The 27,371-nt window shown below is 39.8% G+C and overlaps 1 protein-coding gene and 3 long non-coding RNA genes across 8 annotated transcripts; 2 read left to right on the forward strand and 2 right to left on the reverse strand.

Moving 5' to 3' along the window:
- Positions 1-1,435: 1,435 nt before the first annotated feature.
- LOC111259523 (uncharacterized) lies at positions 1,436-5,084 on the reverse strand. The gene is made up of 2 exons (XR_002679684.2): positions 3,885-5,084; positions 1,436-2,816 (listed from the first exon to the last, which is right to left on the reverse strand). It is a non-coding gene; the product is annotated as an uncharacterized LOC111259523 (long non-coding RNA).
- Positions 5,085-5,087: 3 nt separating this feature from the next.
- Positions 5,088-7,226, forward strand: LOC111259524 (uncharacterized). The gene is made up of 2 exons (XR_002679685.2): positions 5,088-6,148; positions 6,464-7,226. It is a non-coding gene; the product is annotated as an uncharacterized LOC111259524 (long non-coding RNA).
- Positions 7,227-9,162: 1,936 nt separating this feature from the next.
- l(1)G0020 (RNA cytidine acetyltransferase l(1)G0020) lies at positions 9,163-27,128 on the reverse strand. Of its 3 annotated transcripts, XR_015310628.1 has the most exons (20): positions 26,702-27,128; positions 25,978-26,106; positions 25,538-25,655; positions 25,131-25,369; positions 24,736-24,846; positions 24,158-24,351; positions 23,571-23,792; positions 22,876-23,144; positions 22,566-22,717; positions 22,280-22,438; positions 21,707-21,950; positions 21,143-21,441; positions 20,673-20,819; positions 20,347-20,477; positions 19,809-20,070; positions 19,445-19,540; positions 18,847-18,941; positions 18,605-18,733; positions 17,256-17,440; positions 9,163-9,559 (listed from the first exon to the last, which is right to left on the reverse strand). XR_015310628.1 is itself a non-coding variant. In XM_086967929.1 (19 exons), exons 1-18 carry the CDS (start codon positions 26,870-26,872, stop codon positions 18,622-18,624), a joined length of 3,150 nt encoding a protein of 1,049 aa, XP_086824055.1. In that variant the 5' UTR covers positions 26,873-27,128; the 3' UTR covers positions 9,163-9,559; positions 18,605-18,621. The 3 variants fall into 3 exon arrangements, 2 of the variants coding, with proteins under 2 accessions (XP_086824055.1, XP_022687339.1); XM_086967929.1 differs by lacking the exon at positions 17,256-17,440; XM_022831604.2 differs by lacking the exon at positions 9,163-9,559 and having other exon boundaries at positions 16,501-17,440.
- On the forward strand, positions 15,000-19,217 carry LOC111259522 (uncharacterized). 3 transcript variants are annotated; one of them, XR_002679683.2, is made up of 3 exons: positions 15,000-15,538; positions 18,676-18,768; positions 19,092-19,217. It is a non-coding gene; the product is annotated as an uncharacterized LOC111259522 (long non-coding RNA). The 3 variants fall into 3 exon arrangements; XR_015310629.1 differs by lacking the exon at positions 15,000-15,538 and adding an exon at positions 15,552-16,189; XR_015310630.1 differs by lacking the exon at positions 15,000-15,538 and adding an exon at positions 15,552-16,189 and having other exon boundaries at positions 19,103-19,217.
- Positions 27,129-27,371: the final 243 nt, after the last annotated feature.

The raw sequence follows: 27,371 nt of genomic DNA on the forward strand, positions 1-27,371 counted from the left end.
TTCTGCCGCGTCTGCTTAGGAAAAAGTTCGGAACATGCTTAGGCCAGTTTGCCATGCTTTACGCTTGCCGGACTGTCACTTATAGGCCACCTTATTGTTTCCGTGTTCTAATCGAAGCGAAGCTGCCAAAATTTGCACGTCCTACAATTGCTTATTGTTGAAGAAATACTAATCCATGCAATCGAAATGTAAAACGTAAACATGTCAACGCCGCTGATTTGGCGGAGGGGCTCACTAGAGATATTTGGCGATCAGAATTCATATCTACCTGCACATACCGCCATACGCCTTAGCCTCACAGGTAAATATTTTCTAGGCACAATTGTTCGCCTTATTAAAAAGTCAATATTGAAATATACTGTACGTTAGCCGCCTAATAAAATGTTCAGTAACTATACAGTGTATTATAAGAATGCAGCGTGTGAATTACCATTGTATTTAATTTCGGATGGCAAATTCGAAGAGAGGATGCTCAACGGTCCGTCTTAGATCGCTTCAGTTCCGCGAATCTTTGTTTAAACCTTACCATTCTGGTTTAGCTATTTATGCTTCTCTCACGACTTCAGATCCCAGTATTTCCAAAATGTTGTAAAGATCAGTTTTGTATGCGTGTTCTGTGCTACCGTTTAACTACACTGCAGCAGCTAGTTATAGATAAATTCCTTTTCCTTCCTATTCGAACCACATCCTAGAGAATGCAGGAAGCAAGGAGCAGAGAAGAACAGAGGTAACTCCCCAAAATTATCCCAAGGGAAATAGAAAATGTCGCTAATCCTTTGCGAGAAAATACATGACGATATAACTACCGGTAGATAGATACGTACCAGCGTGTGCAGGCTACCCTTGGACAAATTTTGTAAAACAGTAATTTCATACAATCGCTAATTAAAGTGATCTAAAGACCCTAGATCTCCCCATTATACCACATATAGGCTACTCCGCTACTACCTATTATGTTTTCTACCAAGCGACTTGTGACATAATGGCTATGACCCTCACCAACTTATCTCGCTTTCAAAGCCGACCTTTTTACCGCGGATAATAATTGTGCGTGTGGAGCCTTGATTGTATGCTATATATGCGAATACCTTCTATAACTATGCCTATGCATTTTGCATAGACAAAAGTTCTAATTTTTTTCTAATTCTTCCCCGAAGTATATTTTTATACACAAAGCCCTAGCGAAAACCGGACTTACATCTTGCCAAACTTTTCTACTACCAAATAAAGCAAGTAGCTACTCATGTATCAAAAGTGAGCAAAAACTTTCATTTCCGTAGGTGTTAAACTTGGTCTCCGTTTGCTTAACGTGAAAATTATTTTTTACTGTCGAATTTAGCGGCCACTCCACTTTTCATGGCAACCGCGAATTTTCCAAAAAAAAAAACTTTTCTCATACGTTTTGAATTGATTGCGGATGTAAGAGACATGGTCGTGTCCTCGCATTCGTCTTCCTTTATTGGTTTAAGCTAACGATGATTTACACAGACTCGGTTTTCGTATATAGAACGTCCGACAGGGCCCCATATGCCAGAACAATGTCTGCAGTCTGTCTCTTATAATGCTTGCATAAACACAAGTTTCAATCTAATAGCAAACACGATACCAGCGAGCGAGAACTTGGTTTCATGGTGACGACATTGACGTGCAGCGTAATTCATCGCACAACATATTTTTACGGTTTGTTCTCCTCTGCTACAGGCTAGCGTTCAAGACCATTTAGAGGCATCTTTTTACTATATTGCTCATTTGCTACCTATAAGACATTTAATATCTTTCCTATTCCATTAATTCTCTCATATTTACGATAAAATATTATCATAATCACATTAATTAATGCGTATTTTCGGATTGACGAGCACGACGTGAAACGATGAATAGTGCGGATACATTATAAACACCACCCAGAACCCCACTTATCACATAGGCTTCTTTATGAAATAATTCTATTCAAGCAAATTACATAGTATTTGTGTACCGTTACCGGGGCCCGGAGCAAAGATTCGTGATCTTATTCAACTAGAAAATTAACCGTTCAAGATACGGCGACGGTTTTCCTTATGTCTCCGCGAAATCTCGAAGCATCTTCATCGTAAAGCTTTCCTGATGGTCGCTGCAATGACAAGTCTCCTATAGTTACCCGAGAGAAAATGTTACAGCGCTATATATCGTCATATATACCTGCTGCATCAATTTCATTGTACCTGTTCGGTACACGAATTTTCCTTCGTTATTCTCTCACTGGCCGTTACTTTCATGTTAAATAATTAGTTTACAATACTCAATCAAATTTTACTTATTTACCTTTGCAGGTAAATACAAATTAACAACACATCAGAAAGGGATATATAGAGTCATTTAAAGCCGTTTTTGTCATACGGATTATACAAGTCCTGTTGAATCTGTAAAAGTAGTCTGATGGGCTTGCCAAGTATCCTAGAGTTGGCACTATGGCGCAGCGAGCAGTGATATATTTGCGATAATTTCCTCCACATCTGAAGTACCTATATGTTTTGTTAGGATCGTCCAAAACCTTGTTTCCAATAGTGTCTATGGTAGAATCCATGCATGGGTCACTATGTGCAGTCCTTGATTTTAATTGCTCGAATATCTCTACTGTAAGATCCTGCCAAAAGAGGCGTATCCCATATGTTACTATCGGAGCTGAAAGCGGCTACGAGGGGCAAACGACGAGGCGACTAAATCGTCCATGAGGTCAATACTGTTTTTCGGTGATGTGCGCGGTGAGACTTCTACCACTCGTGGAGAAGAGCAAGCCCAAACATAGGGAAAGGTTTTCGTAGACAAGAGACGACCTGGCAAAGTATAAACTTTGTAAAGGACTGGCCAGAATCGGTATGATCTAACATATCCTATGCTAAATAATACAGGTAACTGTTTTTGGCTGGGTATGAACAGGGTTGTCCAATGGATAGAAATGCGGCGTACAGCTGAACGATTTACTTACGATTAACAGATTATAATAGCAGTTTCCGCTTACCACTTAAATATCTATCTAGTGGGATAGATTTCAAAAAAGCCACTTGAATAAAGGGCAAAAGAATAATTTAGGCCGAAAATAGCAGCACTTGAAAACTGTAGTCGTCTCAATGGCGCGCCGCAAGAGTCCGTCTGACATGCAGTTTTTTCTCGCATATTTTACTGTCCTTCTCCAAGACATTAAAGTGCTTTCGTTTCAATTACAGTCGTTATGACATCACTCTAATCTTGATTCAAGGCTAGCGAACATCTTCGATATACAATGAAAACGTAAGGGATAGGTTTCATGTAATACAGAATGGTTCTGTCAAATCTATGGTAGTAATTTGCGGACCGAGTTAGTTCCTTTCAATTTCAAAGAGGCAAATATGCCTAATATTGGAAGTACGTCCTACAACCATATTAGACTACCTGGTTGAACCAACTACAAATCACCGAATATTATGTCACTGAGGCAGAATCTTCGTCTTGCGAATGTTCCTATAATAAAAACGTTGTATTCTAGCTTCTACATATTCACTATGTTACGATTTATATCTTTATATATTTTTATCATCTATCATATATATGATTATTATAAAGATGTAATGCTTTTTTACTCAAACGAATTAGCACAACGTCGTAATATTGGCCTGATAAGTACTGATAAGCCAACTAGTGTACATAAAGACCGCATTATAATAAACACCTACAATCTTACGGATTGTAGGAGCTATAGTAATTTTTTACGTTCGCTTAACTCTGCCCCTATGTTATATAATAACTTCGAGTGATTTTAGACATACAAGTGATACAAAACTAGAATTTTTTTTACAAACAACTTTACTGTTAAAAGATGTTTGTTCAAAATAGGACAATGAGATACAAAGATACTAGTTACTTACAGAACTGGCGCTATATTATTTCGTGGAAATAGTAAGTTTCCTTGTCAGCCTTATTAAAGACGTATTGTCGGTACATATCTATATGGTACTGGTAATCTCAGGTTGATATTACACATTACAAAGGTTATCCTTATCGTGAGTGAATCCTAGTAGCATACCCCCTTGTACTTTTATAGTTCCCAGCGCATAGACGCGCATGACACAGCAGAATATAATGCATGGACTCTGATTTATTATTTTTTTATGATCGTCTTTGTCTACTGTAGTCGCAGTGTTGACCGCTCTCTTCTGGCGTTCCATGATCGGCTCATTTAAGTTTATGGGCTTTTATGAAGGAAACGAACGAACCTAAGCAAATGGACTCCTTTACTCAGTTTGACAGCTATTAGCGCAATTAGGACGGACGTGCAAAAGCGAAGCACAAACGAAAAGAGGCGAAGAAAGGAGAAGTGTGTGAGAGTGAGTAGAAACTTGTCTGTCCGGCCATTGCGTTTCCGACCTGGCCACCTTAGCCGCGACTCCCATTATTCCTTGAAGACGCGTGCCTGCTGCTCGTACGCTCTAAAGGTGTCAAATTGACGTGACGACCCAAGGCCGTTGAAGGACTGAGGATGCTAGAGTTGGCCTCGGTGCCAACTCTAGCATCCTCAATTCTAGTTGAAGTCGCCTGTATCTGCTTCTGTGTCTCTCTCGCCAAGCCTCACTTTGCTTTATTCAATCAGGGACACGTCTGGGTAAGCGAGTCCCATATCGAAAAAACAAGGGTTATCGGGTAGGGACCGAGCCGAGCATTCATTTTTCCCTCTTCCCGCCTCCCGCTTTTCTTCTTTTTCCCCGCTCAAGGGGACGATGCGCTGCGAGTGAAGGCGAACGGGACTGTCATGGACGACTGCGGCTGATCGTTCAGACCAGAGGCGCTTGTTCAAAAGCTTTTAATGCCGAGACCGGTTAGTTGACGTTCGTGCTGCTATTAACTAGTCTGGGCAGCAGGCCGATGCCACGCACAACAAGCGATCCTGATCGAGAGTTCGCGGAACGGGTTGGTTTCACACCGTCACAAAGCAATTTCCATTGAATAGCTTAGCTGACTAAACCAGCGTTACTGTCGGCGCTTCCAGAGGCGGCGTTGTCCCTCTCGCCACCGCTGGTTGCCTTCACAAAACTTCGCTTTGAGAATTCTAACCAACGTTTGTCATCAGCGTATCATCACATTCTTTGCCCTGCCACTATGTCTCACCGTACCATCATTTCGCAAGTAGCTGTGGTCTCAGTAGCGTCATCTCCGGCGCCTTTGCCGCTTACGCTTTACAAATAGCTATTTAATAGCAGCACTTATTTTTGCTTTGAACACGAGGGAAAAAGGGAAGACCTGCCGTTGATTTCGGCCCCGCATTGTGCGCTTTGCGCTGCGGTCAGCAACCGCAGCGATCCATTAGGACAAAGGAAGAAGAGCAGCCTTACAGGGCGACTGAGGCTTGAGTCCTTGCTAGCTCCTTGCTGCTTGTTGGCCCAGTTCAAACGAGTTCTCTTCTTGCAATAGTTCTGTGTGCTTCGTTTATCTATAAAGCGAGCGCTTTAGGTTAGGGTTAGCCTCATGTAAAGTGTCGGTTAGCAGGCTCAACAATACAGTCAATGAGACCAGTATCAGAAGGCGTAGTAGCAGTAAGAGTTTTTTTTTTTGTTTTTACAAAACAATAATCGACAGAACTGGCCACTGTGTGTACGTGTGTGCCTGTGTGACCGAATGGACGTGACGTTCTGGATGAAATTGGCGGGCCCAAGCAGAGTAAGCCTGCTTGAGCGCCTGCAATACACTGTGCATTCGCTTGGAGATAAAAGGGGCAAATAACGCAGGCCCGCTTTCCCCTTCTTAATGTGGTAAGCACAGACGTGAGCCGGCACATTTACTATCACCGTTAGTATCTGGCTTTGCGGGCGCTGGCCTGAATTACTGGTTTGGCTAGACCAGGCTCAACGAGGCTCTGTGTATGTGCCTAGCCGCTTTCTACAAGAGACATTATACGTTACGTCGTTATACCGAGAGTGACAGAACTGAACCTGATTCTAGCGCGAGACCTCGACGAAACTGCTGCTGCTGTTGTTTGTTGGGAGTCGACGTCGTTATTGCCGCCGGTACCACAATGGATAACGTGGTAACAGTTGCGTTATTTGGCGGTGGCTTCAAAACCCGGAGCACCATTGATATCACACGCCATTGAGCTACTGCTGAGAGGGAAAGTTCTACCTTGAGAAGGGGACAACGGGTAAAGTGGAGGCCAGAAGTAATTTACAAGACGAATAGGTCTATATAATTTGTGCTGCTTGTGATCTTCATGGTACCTAGAAGGATGTAGATCCAATCATTTGGTTGACTGCCGCTGGATCGAAGCCGGGCTAAACAACTACAACGAAATGGGCGTTTACTCACTACAACTTCTACTTAATACTAATTAACTTAACTTATTGCGGTGGTCGTTGTCATTATTGTTGAAGCTGGTAAAACTGGCAGAATTAATATCTAAGTTAAGGGTTTAACATAGTAGCGTACAACGATTATGATAATATTCGTCTATTTTCAGGAGAGCTGTGCCTCATTCGCATGTGTTTTGTATAAATTTTTGCTGCCAAGCTTGAAGCGTCAACTCCCCGGACTTCCCTGATCTACTCGTTTTACCTTAGATCTCAGCTGGATGACCGCGGCTCGATGGTGGATTAGAAGTCGACTATTTTTTTATTTGTTTTACCTCATTAGGATTCCACATTTTAGGAGGTTTTTATTATTTATTTATTATTATAAGGTGAATGCGCAAGCATAACTATAACAGCGTACATAACGAAATAGATCTTTAGACCGAATTTATATATTTTGCAACGTAGGTGTTGGTTCAGTGAACTCATTCAGAAATAGCGCTCGACGTTGATGTAAAACGTTCATGAGATAATGCAGTAGATCGTCGTTGATCTCGAACACTTAAATATTGCGTTTAATCTTCATAATTTAGCTATACATGCCATGAGGTCATATCTGAAAAAATCAAGGTAATTCTACCCTACACGCTGAAATACCAACCTCCGTGCTGCTTCTTCATCCTAAATCATTTAAACCACAAATGAGTGTCAAGCCAAATGATTATGATTTTGGGTAATACCACAAAATGCTTGAAAGCTGCAGTACTTAAATGACACCGTACTTTCGTTATCACCTTTATGGGGGTAATGGAAGTTCTATGGCTTTATTTAATGTCTTGGAGTGTGTCGATTAATATATGCAGAAACCATATTTGAAATAGCGTAATAATAGTAAATAAATAAACTACCGGTCGAGAGACTGTCTTCAACTTAGCAATGGCTTAAATTAGTAATCCAAAGATCACGTGAATTTCAATCTATTGACGTAATGAAAATATTTTTTTTCGCTTAAAACGCTGGTTTTCTTTTTGGTACCCATGATGAAGTATCATACTCAAGTATACAGCCAGGTTACATAGCAGCAAATGAGAGGGCATTTGTGTAGCTAGCAGCCTCAAATGACAGTCCTCATTCAGAGTTGATGCTCGAATTTCTGACATGGCACGGAAAACTATAATACGTTTTGGCTTGTATTCATCGAATTAAAATTAAATTTCCAATCAAGCTTATACTTTAATATTCCACATTCTATGTGGCTGGCTGCGGGAAATGGTTAAGCACCCCTATAAGATGATGTATCGTGTCTTCACGACGCTCATCTGCTTGATTTTTCGAGAAGCTTAACATTTTATTTAACTAGACGCTTATTTATGGAAAGTTTTTATCAAAAACCGAGACCGCAATGTTCCATTTAGTGTTTTCCATGTGCCTAATGTTTTTTGAATCACACATATGGTGTAATACTTAGTTGGGACTGTAAAGTTAAACCCAGTATCACCTTGACATAATGGAATAAATGGCAAGAAGCAGAAAATTAATGGTAATACAGTGATGATTTAATAGTAATGGGATCACGGTATAACTGACACAATTATATGGGACACCTGCTATTGAGATCCAAAGTAGTAGGACACAATATGCAAACAAACTGACTAAACAATCAGAGCAAAATTTTGGAATCATTTGAGAAATGTAATCGAATTAGTAGAACAGCGGTAGCCCGGCCAAACAGAGGAATGATTTCTACAATGCAACAATGGGTTGAAACAGGATGATGATGGAGAACAGCAAGGAGAAACCAGTCATGGAACAAAACAGGTAGTCGCAACAAATGACAGGGATGCTACTAATAAAAAGACAGTAAACGAGTGCAACTAATTTGGGGTCAGTTAGCTTTGAATTACTTTAAGTTACAATGGGAGTCCTCGTGATAGCTTAACGAGCAGCGAATTTGCTTGTTAATCCTAGGAACACGTTGTGGTGTAGCTTCGAACCCGAGCATAGACAGAGTTCGTTTCATGCTGAGGGCCAGCCTATGGAATGCCTAACGGCACGAAACATTGAAGTTAGAAGGGTGAAAAATAACAGTGTAGTGTTATGTACCGTCCTGTATATATGTGTGTGCGTAGCACGGAACATTTGCAAGAAAGGACTGACTAACTCGATAAGCTTTAATGTTCATGGCTCTAGTGTCCATATGGTGTATATCTATGTGAAGCTGCTTGTAAGGTGACAGCCACTCGGTTGATAGTAATAATAACACTAATAACAATAAACACAACATTACTTTGTATATATAGACAGATGTTTATTATTTCGCCTCGTGCCAGAAACCTACGCGTGGGCCGCATTAAATAAACACTGTCTCTTTCAAATACAATTTAAATAATCACAATCTTTAATAATCATATTTTGTGTGAATTTTAATCTGTGTATATAATTGAGTCTTTATAATGAATCGCTGGCCTTCACATCGGCTTGCTCTCCTATGGAGACAATGCGGTAGCCTGTTGCAAAATATCAAAAGTTAGTCGTTTTAATAACATATATGTATATTCCTAGCTTACACCATATTCCCGAAAATGAACCCTTCAGCAAAAAAAAGATCAAAATGGCTGGCGTTTACAAGAGAAAGGAAGAAAAATTAATACATAATAATACCAGCATTTCATATAAACATAAAGATTTCATGCGTTGTGTAGCGGCGCCTATGGGAATCTAAGAGAGATTTGTTTTTCTTTTGTTTTCACCAGCGTTAGTTGTAGAATCGGCAAAACAAGATCAACTAACAAATACTGTCCTTATTAGATTACGAGCTAGATATCCAAACAGAACTTTTCAGACGGATATAACAGACAAAAGGCTAGTAGCTGAAGCTGTTTCTGTCAAGACAGAAAAATCTAGAATAAAGAAACGACGCCAGGCTGGTCCTACTCTTGAAGTTAGCTGACGACGGTTATCTGAAGAGTAACTAGAAAACTGATTGAAGCAGTCTCCACTGCTCATCCACTTTCGACTGATCTATCCGTAACTTCCAATACTGTTAGGCGGTTAGACGTTAACCCTCTTCTCCCTCTATTTTGCATTCTATCGCATAGACGGCGTCGTCGCTCTTATATGCTTCAAGGTTGGAGCACTGCTGTTCTGGCAGCCCGCTGCCCAGGTGAGTCTGAGCAAGGTCCACGTCATGCGATCAAAGTCGATGGAGCTACGAGATGGCTTGACAGAGCCAAATTTGGCCACAAGTGCTAACAGGACCTCCTGACCTGCAAACACAATTTTAATCTGTAACAAGTCTTTTTCTCGGGTAGTAACATTGAGTAACAGTCATTTCTTCAAGTAAGATCTTTTCGAGTTGTCTCTTTGCTATTTAAGACAGAAGACGAGGTAGGACACTGTCAGGCTAAACATTTATTCGTTTAGTTCAGGTATAAAGCCATAAAGGCGGGTCATTATCTAACAGACAGAAGCACGAAGACGTTGGAAATAAAAGCGAAATTAACAGCAGCCTTTCCCGGAAAGGATGAACATGAAAACAGCTGTGCCCCTGCTGAGGCAATTCAGAAATCTTTTTCAGTTACGGTATCGAAACACGAACTTTTACAGAACCGTTAAAGGTCTGCATAAAGCAGAATATATTTTTTTCACCCAGACTGCTATATCTTTGTATCTTCTTGTGTAGTGTATTATAGTCGTTCAGGTATGAAGATATCGTAATTACATAGCACTTTGTTAACCTGTACTATCAAGTATCACAAATCTCTCTATCCATCTTCTAATCCGTTTAAGGAACTAGTATGGGTTTAGTAGATTTCACGAAGTAGCCTTTTGTTTATCTTATACGAATTATATTAATGATTAAGATGCTAACCGATAATTTCTCTGATAGCTTAGTTGGCAACTTTTAGCTTCATCTTTGTTGTTAAAAAATTGCCTATTCTTTATTCTTTTTTAGAAAAGATCATCTTCAAAAGTCAAGAAGTAAATTATTAAGTTTATTACCTATACTTCGGAATATGCCATCTGAAACAAAATGAATATTACCTATTTTATTTCGTATCGGAATCGACCTCCAAAAGTGACGCTACTTCTGAATCGTATTACAGCCGAAAATAAGAAACGGTCTAATTGATATTTTTGTTTTAGAATGTTACATGTTTGACCTTCTAAATTTGAAAAATACTACATGACATATACCATTTATACGACATGTGTAGATCTATGAAATAGTTCATATTATTAATTAAGTGCTAAAAGAAATGGTTTATATATTAGTGATATAGTTATACAATGTTCTATGGTACATTGTACTTTAGACAGAGGGGCTCCACTATCCTTGGTGATGATGCTGCTATCAATGGCTACTGGTAGCAAGTGGCATGAAAATAATCCTCCCCAGCAGATGCGGCACGGTTTGCCTCTGAGAAATCTTTTTATATCTACCGTCGACTAAGAATAACCGAACCGTCGTCTACTATTTTATCAGACAAACTCGAATGGTTATTATTTGAACTCATATTCGTACTTTTGTGTTAAGGGAACCAAAAGTCCCAAAGAGAGCATGAATTATTCGAAAAGTCCGGCCATAGACGATTGTTCGCGAAATCAGCCAGTCGGTGATACCCTTTGAAACTTAAACTTGTCATATAAAAGATGATTGGCTGCACCTTTACGCTTGACAACTGAGAAACAGTTTGTGTTCCTGATGGATACAAATTCAGGAAACGTTCAACACTAATAGATATATTTAGTTAAAGTTAGTGTACAATATAATATTTCAAATTACAACTCAGCAAAAATACCCATGGCATAGGACGATGTGAAAGACACCGTGCGAATTTTCATAAACCAATCTCTGCTGGAGGCGAGGTAATTCACTTGTACTACCGCTATTGTATTAGATTTTGTGAACAGCGAATGTCGCTGATTAGAGCTAGCATACCAATCTCCGTGACCTTCGAGGAGTAGGCCCTGACGGCGCCTTTATGAAATTTCTTCGTCAAAATTTTCTGTGCCCTGCTCAGGAAAAGGGCAGACTTTTTAATAGGTCGTTATTTATCGTCTTGAAAGCAGGAATGTTTCATTAAATAAATTTCAGAATTCAATCGATTCAAGTTTTATTTGCAACGTGGCTGGAGATTATGGCGCAAAGTAGCTTAAGTTATATGATCGCATAATAAACTGTGCATAAAAGACTCTCCAAGTAAGAAAGATCATTCTGAAAGGATACATACGTCTAACGGCAGAGTAGGGATTCCATATTAACTGATAATAACTCGATGCAGTGTCAGCCTCGCATGCGCAAAGCAGCAAATTACATAATTTCGAATATGATTTGCAGAGTGAGGTAAAGCAAAGAAGAATGGCTAACAAGATCTGCCCAGAATGACCTTGGATAAATCTTTATACCCACATACTCACTCAATCGGTCCTGTCTCTTACCACGGCGGTCGAATATACACGCACGTTCGAGCCTTGCGGCATGCCCTTATTGAGTAACTCCTTTGAAGAAAACGTTCTCCCGCCGGTTTTACGAATGATACAGCGTAATGTTCGGTAAACGAGCCACACCAGTACCTTAGCAGCGATAGACAAGCTAAATCTTGATACATCTTTTGGAAGCTCCCTACTCACCATTGTCAAGCACGCAGGCGGGCTTGATTGGTTCTCCAGCTCACTTAATTTAAGAAACTCATGGGTGGAATAATAGTAGGGCCGAAATCGGACTAGCAGTACTGTCGATTGAACGGCACCCCCCTAACCCCATCGATGTCAATGTGGACAAGGGAATCCAAAAACGTCAGCAAAAATCGACGTACTAACGGGATAGAAAAAGATTAGAGCCATGACAATTGAATCCGTGGATATCATGAAGCAGAAAGAGCGCTAGTTAGAGCGAGGGATTTGAATTGACGTTGAAAAGACTTTATACCGTAGAAACGTCTTTTGACCTTTCCAGAAAGAACACGTGAAAATTAATATGTTAATATACGGCATATATATATATATATATACAAACTGATCTACATTAATTTTTAAACATTTCATTATCCGCAGTAAGGAAAGGAAGAAAGCGGTATTTGCATATAATGCGTAGAGCGAGGACTCTGTGGACATAATTCAGCAACGTGGATTTCGATCTATCTATTATTTCAAAGTATGCTGTCCTAACAGAAGTGGATGAAGATTATTCGAACACATGTTGTTGCGAGGATAACGAAAATAGGCTGGATCATGCTTCAGTTCAGAGAGTACTACCATTATAACTGTCCGCGAAAAGAGCTAGCACGAAGCTGACTTTTATTAACTAGTCTCAAGAGATATCCGATGGAAGATGACGAGGAAACTGTTAAAGAGTAAAACGTGGCAATCTGAGAACTTTTCTGGAATGGTAGGTCTTATCCAGCAGACGATAGAGCTGAGCTGGAAGAACAGTTTGTTTCCTAAAGCGACATAGTTTCAGCAAAGGATGTGTCTTGAATAGTTGGCCTTAAGCGAGTCATAAAATGATACTGGAGCAACAGAGACACGAAACTGAAACAGATTTCTATGTTAAGAAAATGTTGCAACCATGTTTGGATGTTTGAAATGTTACCTATCCAAACTAAAAAATTAACACCAGGGCATTTCCTCACAAGCTCGAATCGGCAACTAAATTCTGAAGAACGCCTAATGGCTTGAGTACTAAACGTAAAGTCCGAAACATTTAATGTGCCTCAAGATTTTCAGCTAGTTAGAGTTCTTTTTGCAAAAGAAGCTACTTAGCTGAAAGTTTCATTGTGGTTACGTTGTGATTACTGCGTAAAATAGAGAAACTACCATGTTGTATCTTCCTACAGCTTCCTCGCCACATCTTTTTTCCTTTGGTGTCTTCCATGCGAGCGCCGAGAACTCCCGTTTCGACTAACTCGTATCATAGCGTCATTTAAAAAAAAACAAAGTAGACAATAAATGTTGTCAATAATTCCTGTCCTTTTTCTCACTAATTTTCTCTCTATTGGGAAATTTACTACGCAGACACTAGCGTACTTAGAGCGCTCACTATCAGAGCAAAGATAAGAGTGTAGAAATACTCTGATCTGTTCTAAAAATACTTTGTTCTTCAGTTCCTGCTCATAACGTTACTTGTCACGCCCTCATACATGGAAAAAAAATTGAAAGCGTGCAACTGCTAGAAATTGCAAAATTGTGGAGGGTTCAAGTCGGGGGATGTTCCGGGTTCAACTTTCAGAGGCAGTGCCGAGTGAGTGGAAGATCTAGAGTATGTAAATTTAGATCTTACGACTGCCTATAATTTAATTCAGAATAGAATGTCAAATTTCTACTACTTTACCTCAACTTAGTATTTCGGGATTATAACTTATTTAGTCGTATAGTGTAACGCATTGCTCTCTTTTTGCGTTTGTGAAATGCGCTATATTGTTTTACTATGTCTATAGAAGGCTGTTTATCTACCTAATGTCGCTCCGATTTTCTGGTTACAATGCACCGGTACCGAATATTCTCCCATTTTTTTCAAAAGAAGTAGTACCAGCAAAGAGTGGACCATTCAAAGCTACAAAACAGTCCTTTGTTTCAAAAAAAAACAGCAGCAGCAACCGATCAGAATCGGCTTGAAAAATAAGGCATGCCTTACTTTAAGTTAACCGATAGAGGTGTGCTTGTGAACACTTAACCCTAGGGACACCCTTTTCACCTCGTAATTTAAGATTACGTATCTGTGTTCACCTGCCTAAGAGTTAAGCCATCGGATTATAAGGAATCTTTCAATTCTTGATCCATGAACAGGAACAAACATTCTGTGCGGGTGCATTGGGAAGATTCAAACTGATTATGTTAGCATGGGATAGATGTGTGCAGATTTACAACTATGGCTATGTACAGTCCCAGTGGTAAATAGCAAGCTCCTAGGGGCATCCGGGGCTTTTTCTTCATAGAGTGTAAGGATAATACAGCTAGCACTCAGTTTTCATTGGTTAGATTAATTAAGCAGAAACCATCTGGTTGGTGTATTATATTCTGCTTAATTACCCACATTTAAGGGAACAGCGTTGGTGTCTAATGACATAATTTTAATTCACTGAATGACTGTGCAAGTTTTTTCAAGCTAACTGGAATCGAACCATATTGATCAGAGATTTCAAGTGTGACACACAAAAGTGACACGTTCCACCTAACATTACATATTGCCTTTTGGTTTGTATCCCAGTATCAGTCGACTCATGTGTCAAATTGAATTCTATTGTGTTGCCATTTACCGCCCAGATAGCATCGTCATTGTAACTCTTCAGGGTTCCACCATTGAAATCCTGCAAGTGATACCTGTCGTTTCTGAGCTTGTCATTTTAACTACAACGTCTACAGAATCACTGATATACAGAAGAGCTGCGATTGAAAGTCATATGATCGGTGTCTGACAACTTCCTGTTCGGGGCTTCCCTCTTCTGAGCTGCCAAGACTAAGCCACGCAATCCGATATTCATCACGTGAGGAAATGTTATGACATCTGAGAAGCCGCCATTCCGTCCTGTTATCCCATTGTTATCGTCTGGGACAGTCATTACTGGTCTTTGATTGCAGCTAGTACAAAGCTTATCCACCTCCCCCTGCCAATACCCTTGATACAAAACGCTTACAAGTACAAGGCTACAATGTGTGCCTATGCCAGAGATACTGTACCGTTGCTGCGGTTGTATCGCCGTCTTCATGGTATCCGTCGGAATCTTTCGCTGTTGCATTTGCTGCTGTTCTTAATTGTGATTATTGTTGTCATCATCGTCATTATAGTCGTTTCCGTCGTCCACGTATTGATCCTCCCTTAGTCATGTTACGGTACTCACTCCCTCGTTCTCCCTATCACCCTAACGGTCCTTTGTCCCACAAGAAACGACGGATTGGAGTGGACAACGCCATGTCACTCATTGTAAACAGTATCCGTTCTTTTATCCGTTTAGTAAACATCCGTCTTTCGGCGATTCTACAAAAGCTTTCTAACTACCTTCATTCAGGAGGTCAACGCGACTTTTTTCCTAGTCACCGACAATATATCATCGGACATGACGACAACAACGATAACGCCGGTCACCGCTCATTGCAACCTTCACATAGCTGCTGTGGGACAGTGAGACAGCCCGTCAAACGATTTGTGCAGAGTCACCGCTGTTGAAGCAAACATGATGTTTCCAAACAGCCAGCACTTGCCGCCACTGAGTCGCATACGTCTGCTCGTGCGGATAGACCTATTGGTTCGTAGCTCACTCACTCAAGCCGATTTCATACTATGCTACAAAATAATAGACGGCAGTTGGTTGGTTTGTCCAGCAACCGGTGCTTTCTTGTGCTTGTTATGTGGTAGGAAGTCAGCACAGCGTGGCGGTCTAACAAGGTCGCAGTTGTAGTATGGTTACACAGCAATGCTAGCTTATGTTTAGTACAGGCGCACAAGAGGTTGCCCGCAGGAAGGCCGCAAGGCCGGGTAGCCGGGTAAAGTTGCCCGGGTCTAGTCGCAAGGCGGCTTTGATTGCTTCTGAATCCAAGACGTTTTGATCAGACCCAACAGAGTCTCGCAGTAGCAGCGACGGCGGCGACACCGGTGGTGTGTTGTCTGCGCTTGTCCTCTCACAATGACTTCGTCGGATAAGAAAAACGTGACCGGAATTGTATGGCAGAGCAAAAAAAAGACATGGTAGTACGACAAGCAGCAGGCGTAGCTCTTACCCAAGACCTTTTCTGTCCCTTCAACCGTCTCGGACTTCCCAGTTCGCTTTTGTAGTGTCGCTACACGCAGACTACGGACCTGCCCCAAAACGTGGCGCAGTCCAAGCGAGATATGTGAACAGATGGATAGATTGCTACATAAAAAGGTAGTCGGGCTCGCAGTAACTTATCCACGTAAGGCAAGTAGATGTATGGGGCCAAACTGTCTTCTTCGGGCGTTGATACTTGGCACAGTGTAAAGGACGTTACGTAGCAGACTCCCTCTCGAGTATATTCATAGCTATCCATCTGATTTTTACCGCTGATGTATCTAGGGTAGATAAAACGTATTGGAAAATCAGTACTCGCACGGGGCTAAATCTCGTGGTAGGATTAGAAAACCAACACTGTTATATCCATATAAACATAGGAACTTAACGATTCATATGCGATATATTCGCAGAATAATCCTTGATCATGTTTATAGCATCTTTGAGCTGATTGTTAATATGGCGATTATTTATTAATTTAAATGCAATAATAAAGTTATGGAAAGAATACATTGAAGATGACACCATTTAAACCACTAAGTTCTTATCTGGAAAAGCAATCAGTTGGTGCAAAAAAAATGCTTTCGTCAAATAGAACTGCAGATTTTTAGGTGGATCTATTTTGAACTACTAAGACAGAATAAGATTGTAAAAAAAAGAAAAAATAGACATCAGAAGCTTTGTCCTCAGTGATGACAACATGGTAAAGCTGCCGTCTCTATCACTCTGGCAGGCCACATGCTGAATCTTCCTCCGCTAAAAATTAACAATCTTAGAGAATCTACACGGAGGCTGATGTGGACACATTAAGCCTAAAATCGAGTTGAAATTTTACGCCAAGACTATCATTATTAGCTAAATACAGTAATTAATATAAAATAACTTCTATCGTTGTCAGATCATCATCATATAAAGCACAATCAAAGCCTCGTATGCCTTCACACAAGGTCCGCTTGCAACAAATTCCCTGTGATCTGCTCCTGCTTTATGATCAGTTTTTTTCTTAATTTAATATCACATCTGCTGTGAACAACGATAAGAGAGAAAACTGGAAGGGTTCATTGACACTCGAAGGTAGCTAAACAGCACAGGTGCCGATTAATGGACCATGTCCATGTAGGAGAAGCAGCAGTAGAGGGTCAGAACTGTGTACTGTCTGCCGACTGGACACAACCTGTTTCATGTTTGGCTACTTCATTCGCGTTTGGTTACTAACTCAGGGTCCTCTCCGCCTGCTAAGTGCCGGCAGCCTCGGTGATTCGAAATGGTTCCGTTGGCTTGAGACGAAACACACTCACGGAGGCTTTCCTACGTCTCCGTCTCAATGACCCCCTTCCTCCTTGTGTCTGCCTGCTTTCGCCCACATCGATTTAAAACATGTAACGAGCTGAAGTCGCCGTCCTGGAAATGAATTCACCAAGGCAAGATCTAAACGAGGCGTTTCTGCTTGCTTTACGGGACCAACTCATTGGCTTGCCCACTATGCGAAGCACTCATAAACAAGCATTAACATATGACACTTAGGCATCCGATTAATTCCATATAGTGGTCAATGCTGTTATTTGAGTTCTCGACGATGTATAATTGTATCAGACAGTCAATTGGCTTTCTACCTCAGTCTTCTCAGTTTGCAACCAAAACCGAGTCTGTTCGATTGTGTAGGCGTATTAACACCTTATGTAGTTGTTTATGATCAAGTTTTATCCCTTCGACTCCAATAGCTAATAACTGTGAGCATGATGAGTGAACAGAAATATGAGGTGATAGGTCACGGGCAGTAATTCGTATGCTGAATGTCATTTGGTAATGAGGTCTAGAATACAGAAATGTAACAAGTTCATAGTATTATTTAGTACGTACATATAGGAGACCATGAAACCAGATCAACAAAACAATTAAAGGTCCTTATAATATACTTATTTAGGTAAGCCTAGGTTACCGCTGCACGAGAAAAAAATTAAATTTAGCTGTTTATTATGCACTAAATTATTAATAAACTCTTGAACTATTTCCACCTACTAGGTTTCACTAATTACTTCTATTTTAATAAACTGAGTTTCGACTAAACATCAGCGGGAGATTTTCATCGTTTTTTGGAAAGACTTGGGCTGTCTGATGATGATGGTGAAATACTGACATAGTTTCGAGCGTAAAACGCGAAACATTAAGACACTTCTATAACAGTAGTTAAGATCATTAAACGTTAGCTAACGGTTGGGTCTAGAGTGCTAATGAAAAAATAAATTGTGATCTAGTCGCGGGTCGGGAAGCTTGAATAGTTACGGTCTAAACTAGTTCACTTTGAGGTTCTTGGGTTGCACTGATTCACATAATTACTAAAACATTTCCAGCTTATTAAAACCAGCTAGAATAACCTCGTTTGCACAGACAGACAATAGGCTTCTAACGTCATTTACTAGAAGTAAATTATTTGGAATAACATGAGATAACAAATTTTTTAACCCAGCATAACACACACCCTAAGTAATATTTCACTCTCAAGAAAACAAAAAAGTTAATCAAAGCGAGGTTCTACGGTTCAATATATATTTATTATTTACGTACTATATATTGATCTCCGCTCATCGCAAAGACTTTTTCTTATTGAATTTCATCATTTTTTTCTTTTGTTTCAGGCCAGGAATATCATTACACATGTCTTCGTCCTGATCGTCATCCGGCCGCTTGTTTAAACTGAAACAATATGGCAAAAAAAACGAGTTACAGAGGTACCTCTATTTTACGGAAAGCCGCAATTTGACAATAAAATTACATAATGCCTACAGTGCAATCGTTGTATTGCTAACCTTTTGATGGAGATGAGGCTTTTTCCGTGCTCTCCCAGTGCCGCTTTCCACTCATCATCCGTTCCTTTGATGGCATATTGGGTCAGATTAAGCTCCTACGAAATATATTCAGAAGTTAACTCGAGCGAGCTAGTATACAAAAATTGTGTTGAAAGCCTTAACTCGTGCATTCGCCTGAACCTTTATCTTTAAATTTTTTTAAATTTTGTGTTCTAATCCTTTGCTAACACGTTATATTTTGGAAGATTTATTGCAGAACGATACGTAGTCACATAGATGACCGACGTTCGATGTGGATAAAAAAAAACGTGCGTTCCTTATATTTAATGGGACTTAATACTTTGAGATAAAATAAACCTCTACCCTGCCAAAATGTTCTTATCATTCAATTGATAGGCCATCCTTATTTTAAGTCAAATACTATGCCATTCAATTATTCCTCAAATGCTAGTTCCACACAGATTTCATATTACATTTATTCAGGATGTTGCTTTAATGATGAATAAATAGAATAAAAAATAATAAGTTCAAGCCATACACAATACATAACATCTAATTCATTTTTAACTTAAAATATAACAAGAATGAGGTTTTTTACCTTAATGATGTCTTCCTTTTGCTTTCGTCGAATTGCCTCAGCTCCCTCTTCAAGTTCGCGTTTTAAACTCTTCCTTAGCGGTCGAAGCTCATCACCCTTCCGATATATTAAGGCCATCAAAAAAGAATACATAGTAAATTCTTGAAACCAGCAATGCCTTACGTAACATAAATATTTTATTAAGAAATAATGAAAAAGCTGTACTATATAGTAGTAAGCCTAAAACTGGTGAACAATAAAATAACAAAACAAACAATTTTCTAAATTTCAAGTACAAACTTAACGATATGAGAAAAACTCTCTAAAATGGAACAAAAAAGAAGACATGCACCTGGAATGATCTCAGTGCAGTATATTTACTTACCTTATTTACTGTACTATGTGAATTAGTGTCGAACTCTTGGCTAACAATCTGAGTCTCAAGAATTCGCTGGAAGCGCGTCAGGAACTTGCGAATCGTTCGGTTAAACAGACCAAGGCATTGAACCCTATCGATGTCTAGGTTGGCTGCAATTGCTTCGACAGTGCAATGCTGTAGCCCTACCGCCAGCAAAATGCACTGCTGTACAAGAGACAGGTGAAACGTCTCGTTCCCGTTAGTATCCATTTGGCCTAGGAAAAACCACCTTCCATAAATAAGCAGGTAAAAATAGATGCTCATTACGAAGTCGTCGTCTAAGATCCGTTCCTACTAGGCAACAATAAGGAACTTCAATAAAGTCTAAAATAGAACATTGAGAATACTGTTAACAAAAAGCTAACTTTACAGAGAAAAACCGGTAATTTACCTCTGAAATTTCAAACAACAAAATCGTGGCTAGCACTCAGATTTAGATTTGCGGGACTATAAGGGTTGTCCCATTTTAAAACAAGTATGTCAAAAATGAATTTTCAAATCTTGCCTTGCCAAAACCGGTACCATGTCCATGATAAGATGGTGATCTGCTAAATTATTACAGTATTGCTCAAGTCGCTTGATGTCGTATGATGAGAATTCCCTATTTAGATCTTCCACGGACAAACTGCCAGACGCCTGCAAATTATCCAGTATTCAGTCAGCAACGTGACCGGAGATAAAGCAGTAATTTCCAAAGCTATCTTTTAGCAGGATATTACCACATCCTTATCTGTCATTCAAACATTGATACGTGTTTTCAAGCAGAATATCTATCTCTGCCTTAGAAAAGATCACAGTAATGTAACAATAACTAATGCCTTGAATGCATACTTCTCTGCAGATCGGATTCACGATTACTGATGACGCTAATTTCGAATCGAGAGCACTAAGCTGGAATCCGAGAAGGGCAGCAAAGCGCTTCCGAAAATCTTTGAATAGAAGAGATAGCCAGGTAGAGTTATCGTCAAGCGCCTTCACCTGCAAACAAAATTGCCAAATTGGTGCGTGATACTTCCTTATTGTGATTTTTCTACAGAGATTTCAAATCCCTCCTACCAACATTCTTTCATAAATAAGATACTCCTTTCGCACTGAACAAGCATTACAATTACCAAAACAACTACGGACAATAAGGTAAAACAAAGCTGTTTTGCAAAACAAAAACCCAGCTCACGTTCTCAATTAGTGGGTGAACAACCCAGCACTTGGCGAATTATGCTTACTTAGAATTCCGAATACAAACGAAGTAATTCGTTTGCTACCGTTACATGTAACTAAGTGTGTTATTATTGCCAACTTACCATGATCGACGAATGCTCGCCTGTAAGTTCATTAGCCGTTTGTCGCACGTAGACAGGAGAAAATCCAAGTGACTTCCAGAACTTGAACAAACTGTTGGTAAGGCCAAACGACACCCCAACGTAATCCAACTGGCGGGGTTTAAACTCGTCCAGCCTCAGCAAAAGCGGAGGAAGTGAACGTCTAGGTTCAATACGTTCGCGCAGGAGATCAGTACTAGCTTCGGTCAGTTCGTCCAGTATCTGCGCTTCGGGATCAACGGAACCTACACCCTTTTCTTCTGAGAGACTAAGATGGTAGCCTGAAATACCGAATATATGAACGGACATAAACAAATTAAACGTCATTTTCGACTACGGCGAGTAGAGTTCAACTCACAGTAACGCACCTATTGAAGGCAAAAGGGCCAGTCACCGGCCATGCGATGATTCCAAAGTTGATCATGTGAAGTAGCAGGCAAAAAATCATAAGCCCAGGTGTAACAGGAATTGCAATTTTGAAAACTACTAACAAAAACACGTGCTACATAGAATGTAAAACTAGTACTACATTTAGCAGTTGTTTACCCTGAAAAAATTGGATCAGCTGTTGCATAGCTTGTTTTCCATATCCCATCGACTGGTAATCGGGGTGAGTGGCAATTCGAACGATGCGTGCGCCGGACAATCGTGCAAAATTTGCATCTTGAAACTGTTGCGCTACTGTCCAGGGGATGAGATCACCAGAAGGCTGCTGGTCACGCGACAAGTGGGACGTCGCTGATGATTCAGAAATACCACCTTCGTAGCAAAGCTGGATTACGCACAGCACCTGCGCTCAAAATGATATTTACGACGTTAAAACGGTACCCGCAGACCTTGAATGCCGCTATTTGTAATTGACTTTAGCGCTCTAACCCTTGACTTCGAAAAATAATACGTACTACGGGCTAACACACTTAGTGTAGCTACATTTTTGACAATAAAAAGGGTTTCGATTTTAAACGCCTTAACAGATCAAAGCAAAGTACATGACTCAACCGTGTTTTTTTTTATTATAAAAGCTACTGCATTAGAAAGGTAAAACAAAATGTCGCAGCAAATAAAACTGCGTCCTTTTTCACCAACAATTAAACCAATAGGCAATAGTCTACGACCCACCTGTGGTAGTTCACTTTTGCTGTTCTTGCCAACTGGGGCCAAAAGCACAAATAGATGATGTGCGGGGGCATCCGACAAGAGCTGAAGATCGTTGGGAGAATTCTTATAATGGGACGCCACATACAGTCCGACCAATTCTTGCAGAAACGCCTCAGATACCTTTGGATGAAAAAAATGAACCTAGCTAAATACAATCATCTCTGGTGGTGACTAACCACTTTGGATGCAATAACTAACTACCTTGGATGATATACTCTGTGATGGAAAAACAGACACTTCTTCCTGCCTTATGATAGCTGAACAGTGTGTCACGATTTACGTAGAACAACTGGCAGTCCTGCGGAGGAGGACAGCCTGAACCAACAGAAGCACCAAAATACCGATCAGTCGTAGCATCCAAGCACAGCAGTTGATTAAGCCAGGCTTCACACTGATCCCCTGTAATATGACAAACAAGCAGATGCAAAGGTTTTCAAACGAAAGTGGGAATCAGGAATTTACGCTACACGCATTCTGTTTCCTGTCTAATTAGAAAAACTAAGCCGAATACTTAGTCGACATAAAAAATGAAAATGGGAGGAGACTGTAAAGTTTACCTGGTTTATATCGAATGCTTTCCTCCAGGTGGAATTCCTTAAGGAATCGTGCTCCACCAAGAGTTTCTGAGTTTGCTTGGCCACCGGCACTAGCCGAGTCCTTGCGCAATTGTGCGATTAGCTTCAGACTGAGCGAACGACCCGTGCCCTCATACCCATTAATCGTAGAAGAAAGAAACACCATAAATGGACCCATCAAGTTTTTCACTAAAGGTAGAGGGATGGCTGCTGCTTCGTCAATTATAAGAAGCTCTGCATTTGCTGCATATCTGGAAAAAAGAAATGCATACGCATTATGTGGTACTTGCACGAAATAATAATTTCTAAAAAGTAGTTTTTAGTATTAATTGAATGCCTATTATTTGTCTTATCATTCAGACTGCTAAACACTATAAATGTCTTTCTGGAGCCGCTCCGAGTTCTGCTTTTTTATCGCTGTAGAGGTTTCTCCGTAGTCAAATATTTAGATGATTAAACAATATAAGCCAAAAAAATTGGCGTAGAGTTCAGCAAATTGACTTGTTTAAGCCTAACTCTGCAGCTCTTTTTCAACGAATAATATCTATAGATGCGTTCGACAAAGTGGTCATAACGATCTTGACCTAACTTCACACAGGCATAAGCTTCTTTTAATACACGTATACATCGTTTAAACCATATAAGCTTATAATTACTATCTTGATGCAGACACTTACTTGTAATCCTGTGGATGGATGTATTGCACTATTTGCCGTGGTTGTTCATGGACATGCATAACAATTCGGACGATACTCTTCTTAAATTCTGGATTCGTACTCTGCACAACGTCGTAATCACTATGCTGTTCATATTTCATTGCATCGAGGCCTTTTATAATAAATTCGAATAGGGTTTTCAAATTTTCAGGCGACGGTGCAGTAACAAATATACTGCAGTACCTATGCAATGGATGAAACACAAGGGTTCTAAATTGATACATGTTTCGAGACTCATAAAGCATGTGCAAGCTGCTTTATAGCGAAGTTATCTATCATATTTTCAATTTTTATTGTCAAGACTAGAAATACATTTTGAGCACGAAGCAGTCCAGCACGATTTAGTAAGAAATATATCTCTGTAGAATACAACGCCTTCTTTCCCAACTTTTAGTAAACTAACGACTTTAAAAAGTTAAGTTGGATACATAAAAATGAAGTGTAACTTATATCGTTACGCTACTGGATATACGTTAAAAGCACTACAATGATAACAAAAACTACGCTCTAGTGTTAAATGGATATGCCGACTCTAGTCATATACGTACCCTGTGGCCAGTCCAGCGGCTATAGCTAAACCCAGGGCCGCAGACTTTCCACGGCCTCTGGCCGCAGTTAACGCCACTGTTGCTCGAGAACTCTTTTGAGCTAGAACGTCAAGCATCAGTATGAGAGCCTGAATTTGGGACGTAGTTGCACACTGTACAGCGATTGACGATACAGGTGAGTTCGCAAGAGATGCCTATAAAAGGAAAAGAGTATGGAAAAATATAGTAAGTCTCATATATGCTAATCAACAAACTTACTTCTACTGTTTTATACTAAGGGGTATTCACACGCAACGAACGATTTTTTCTAACGAAATTTACTAAATCTTAATAGTTACCACCGATCCGGCCTGTGACATTAAATAGCAACTATTCCTAGAAGATTAAAAGCGTAAGTTGTATGCACACTGAAGTGACTGCTATAGATAATGTCATCAACTATATATATTATAATTTCATAGTAGTTAGTGGTATTTAGAATTGATTAACATATATCGATAAAAAGCTTCCCTTTTTAATTTCCTGCAATTTATTTTATTCCTCACCACTATATTCGACCCTCAGCTAAATTTACTTACCTTTAGTTCCGTTAACTCCGAATTTTCTTCGTTATCGTTCGCAGGAATCACTGGAGAAACTTCGGCAGCACGTGAAGATAATGGTAAAATGTTCAGTTTGTCATCAACCACCTTTAGCATCGCGTAACCAAATAGAAAAAAGGAAGAAGTAAATAGTAAAGTTACGATAACGAATGATTTAAGTTATTAAAATTATTTATTAATTGTAATATTATTAATTAACATAATACATATCAAAATTTCAAATATAGTTCGGACTAATCAGAGTTACCGACACACAAGAATATATTATTATGCACACCAATTTTCATGGTGTCGCGCCATCTTATTGCTTACAGTCGACATATCATTATCACGGGGTTTAATATCAGTGACTCGCTTCCCAAAACACCTACAAGACATGTGGTATGATCGGCCAGGGAAAGGAGAAATCTCTCGTTAAACCTGTTCACTACGCGAGTATGGACTTCAGTGCGGTATCTCGAGTGTACGTCCATGGTCATCGTGTAAAGCTGTTTGAGAGAATTGATGCTATGAAGCAGGATACAAATGAGGCCACCGCCCTCAACAGTCTCCACTGTTCGAGCGAGGATGTTCGGTGTGATCGCCTCGAAGTCTTGCAGGACTAGCATGCCTACAATACGACATCAATATAATAATCGAGGCAACAATGATTAGAGCGTCTCTGCTTATTTTTGCTTTCGCTCGACGGTGCAAAAACGCAAACAAGCAATAACAAACGAAGTTAGTTTTCTAAATAAAAAGTATAAAGATTATATAATGAAACTCAACAAACACATACCGAAGGTTTGTCCAAGAATCTTGTGCGTTTCATTGTAGTACGTATACCGTATCTGTGTAGACGCGACGAACAGCTCGAATGGGTCCTGCTCGTTTACATCCAGGGTGCCGCTACGAACCTGCAGCGTGATCATAAGCCAGGAAACATTTTCTTTTAAACACTATTAAAGGTACCGTTTTTTTATTGCAGGGCTGGCGGAACAATTTCCAGGTTTACTATTCTATATATAAATCAGAGCTAACTTGTCTGAGATAGTTCTAACTTGACGCCATGAAAAGCCAACAGAACAAAAGAATCTGGTGGTATATGGGTTTGTGTATTTATCCTGCACTTGTTTTCGTTTCCAATTGTTAATCGTAACTAAATAGAATCAATACTACAAAAACTTCAGAAACTAACGTCCATATATAAAGCAGGGTTCACTAATTCTAGACTCCTACCCTGCGTTGGATTTCCTTCATCCGCTTTTGTCGATGTGTGGTGAAGCCAAGGTTCTTCTTGTAGCACCACAGCACCGATGGCCGGGCTTTGACTATGCTTTTGCTCAGCATATGGTGAAGAAATACAACCTGTAATTACAGTATAATTCCAAAGATCATCGACAAAACTAGTTGTTTATCGCATAAATTAAAATATACTGGCCATGCAAGCATACGCTTGACACAATGTGTTACTCAATATACTTCAACTAACTGATAATCGAAAAGAATAAGTTACATAGAACTAAAAATTATTCACGGCCACTATGTAGGCTGATAGCATATTCGCTAAAGCTTTTATGTACAAATGATTATACTTTTTCATATGTAAATCCTTCACTATTGCCAAAGTAATTTAATCCTGTTATTGAAACTAAAAAATATATTATTTCATAAAACCCTGAAATACATTTTACTGTGTACTTGCCGTAATAAATAGCATACTAATTCCTTTAAAATTCAATTTATATATTCTGAACAGTATTATATCTGCATACTGGTTGTGTATTGACCAACCACTGCTTAGATGCATGACACTTAAATTATATAAAATATATAAACCATATATACTGCGATTACAGGTGGATCGAGTTCTACCTTTAGCAAGTTAATATCGGCTCATTGACAATAATTATGGGAAACGATTTTAATCTGCTTGTTATCAAGAAAATGTTCTTGTGTCGACCTGATCGCGCGCTTTTTGGCCTACAACCACGAACATCCCACGGTGTTTCAAAGCTACTCCATTTTCAATCAAGACTCGAATACGGTTGTCAATCTTTTTTCGTTTCATAGTAGAAATTCTTGAAGTTCCACCACTGTCGCCGGTATGCGTGTGGTCATCCTTCTCAACCATGTTCACTTCTATAACTAATTAATGTGGTCAACCTTAAACACAATGGCACTGATTCACTTGGTCACAATAACAATAATCCCTCCGTGAAATCTCCGTTTCCAATCGTAGTTTTCAGCGTCACTAGAGACTAGCGGATTGCCTGGCCACAACTTAATCGCTAACATAACAGTAATCACTTTGCACGTGTTAAAATACGCTATTATAAAGTTCGAAAGCTATCGATGCGATGTAAAGCCGCTGTTCGACTGATGTTATTGGCCGGCGGTGGTGCTCGCCGCAGCCCCACGTCCGTTCGATTGGATGAATGCATTCCCCTTTTGACAAGCCTACTTGCTAAAACGGGCGGTCCTTGGAATTTTCTGATGGCGGTGGGCTACAAGCGAATCGAAACTGTAGGACAATTAATTGTAAATGGAAGTGCTCGCAACTAACTAATATTGTTATTACCACGCCATATTACCGTGTACACAGTTTGGGATCGCAAACATCATCGCAATTT

The sequence above is a fragment of the Varroa jacobsoni genome, unplaced genomic scaffold (assembly GCF_002532875.2).
Source record: "Varroa jacobsoni isolate VJ856 unplaced genomic scaffold, vjacob_1.0 scaffold_341, whole genome shotgun sequence".
NCBI classification, from domain to species: Eukaryota; Metazoa; Arthropoda; class Arachnida; order Mesostigmata; family Varroidae; genus Varroa; species Varroa jacobsoni.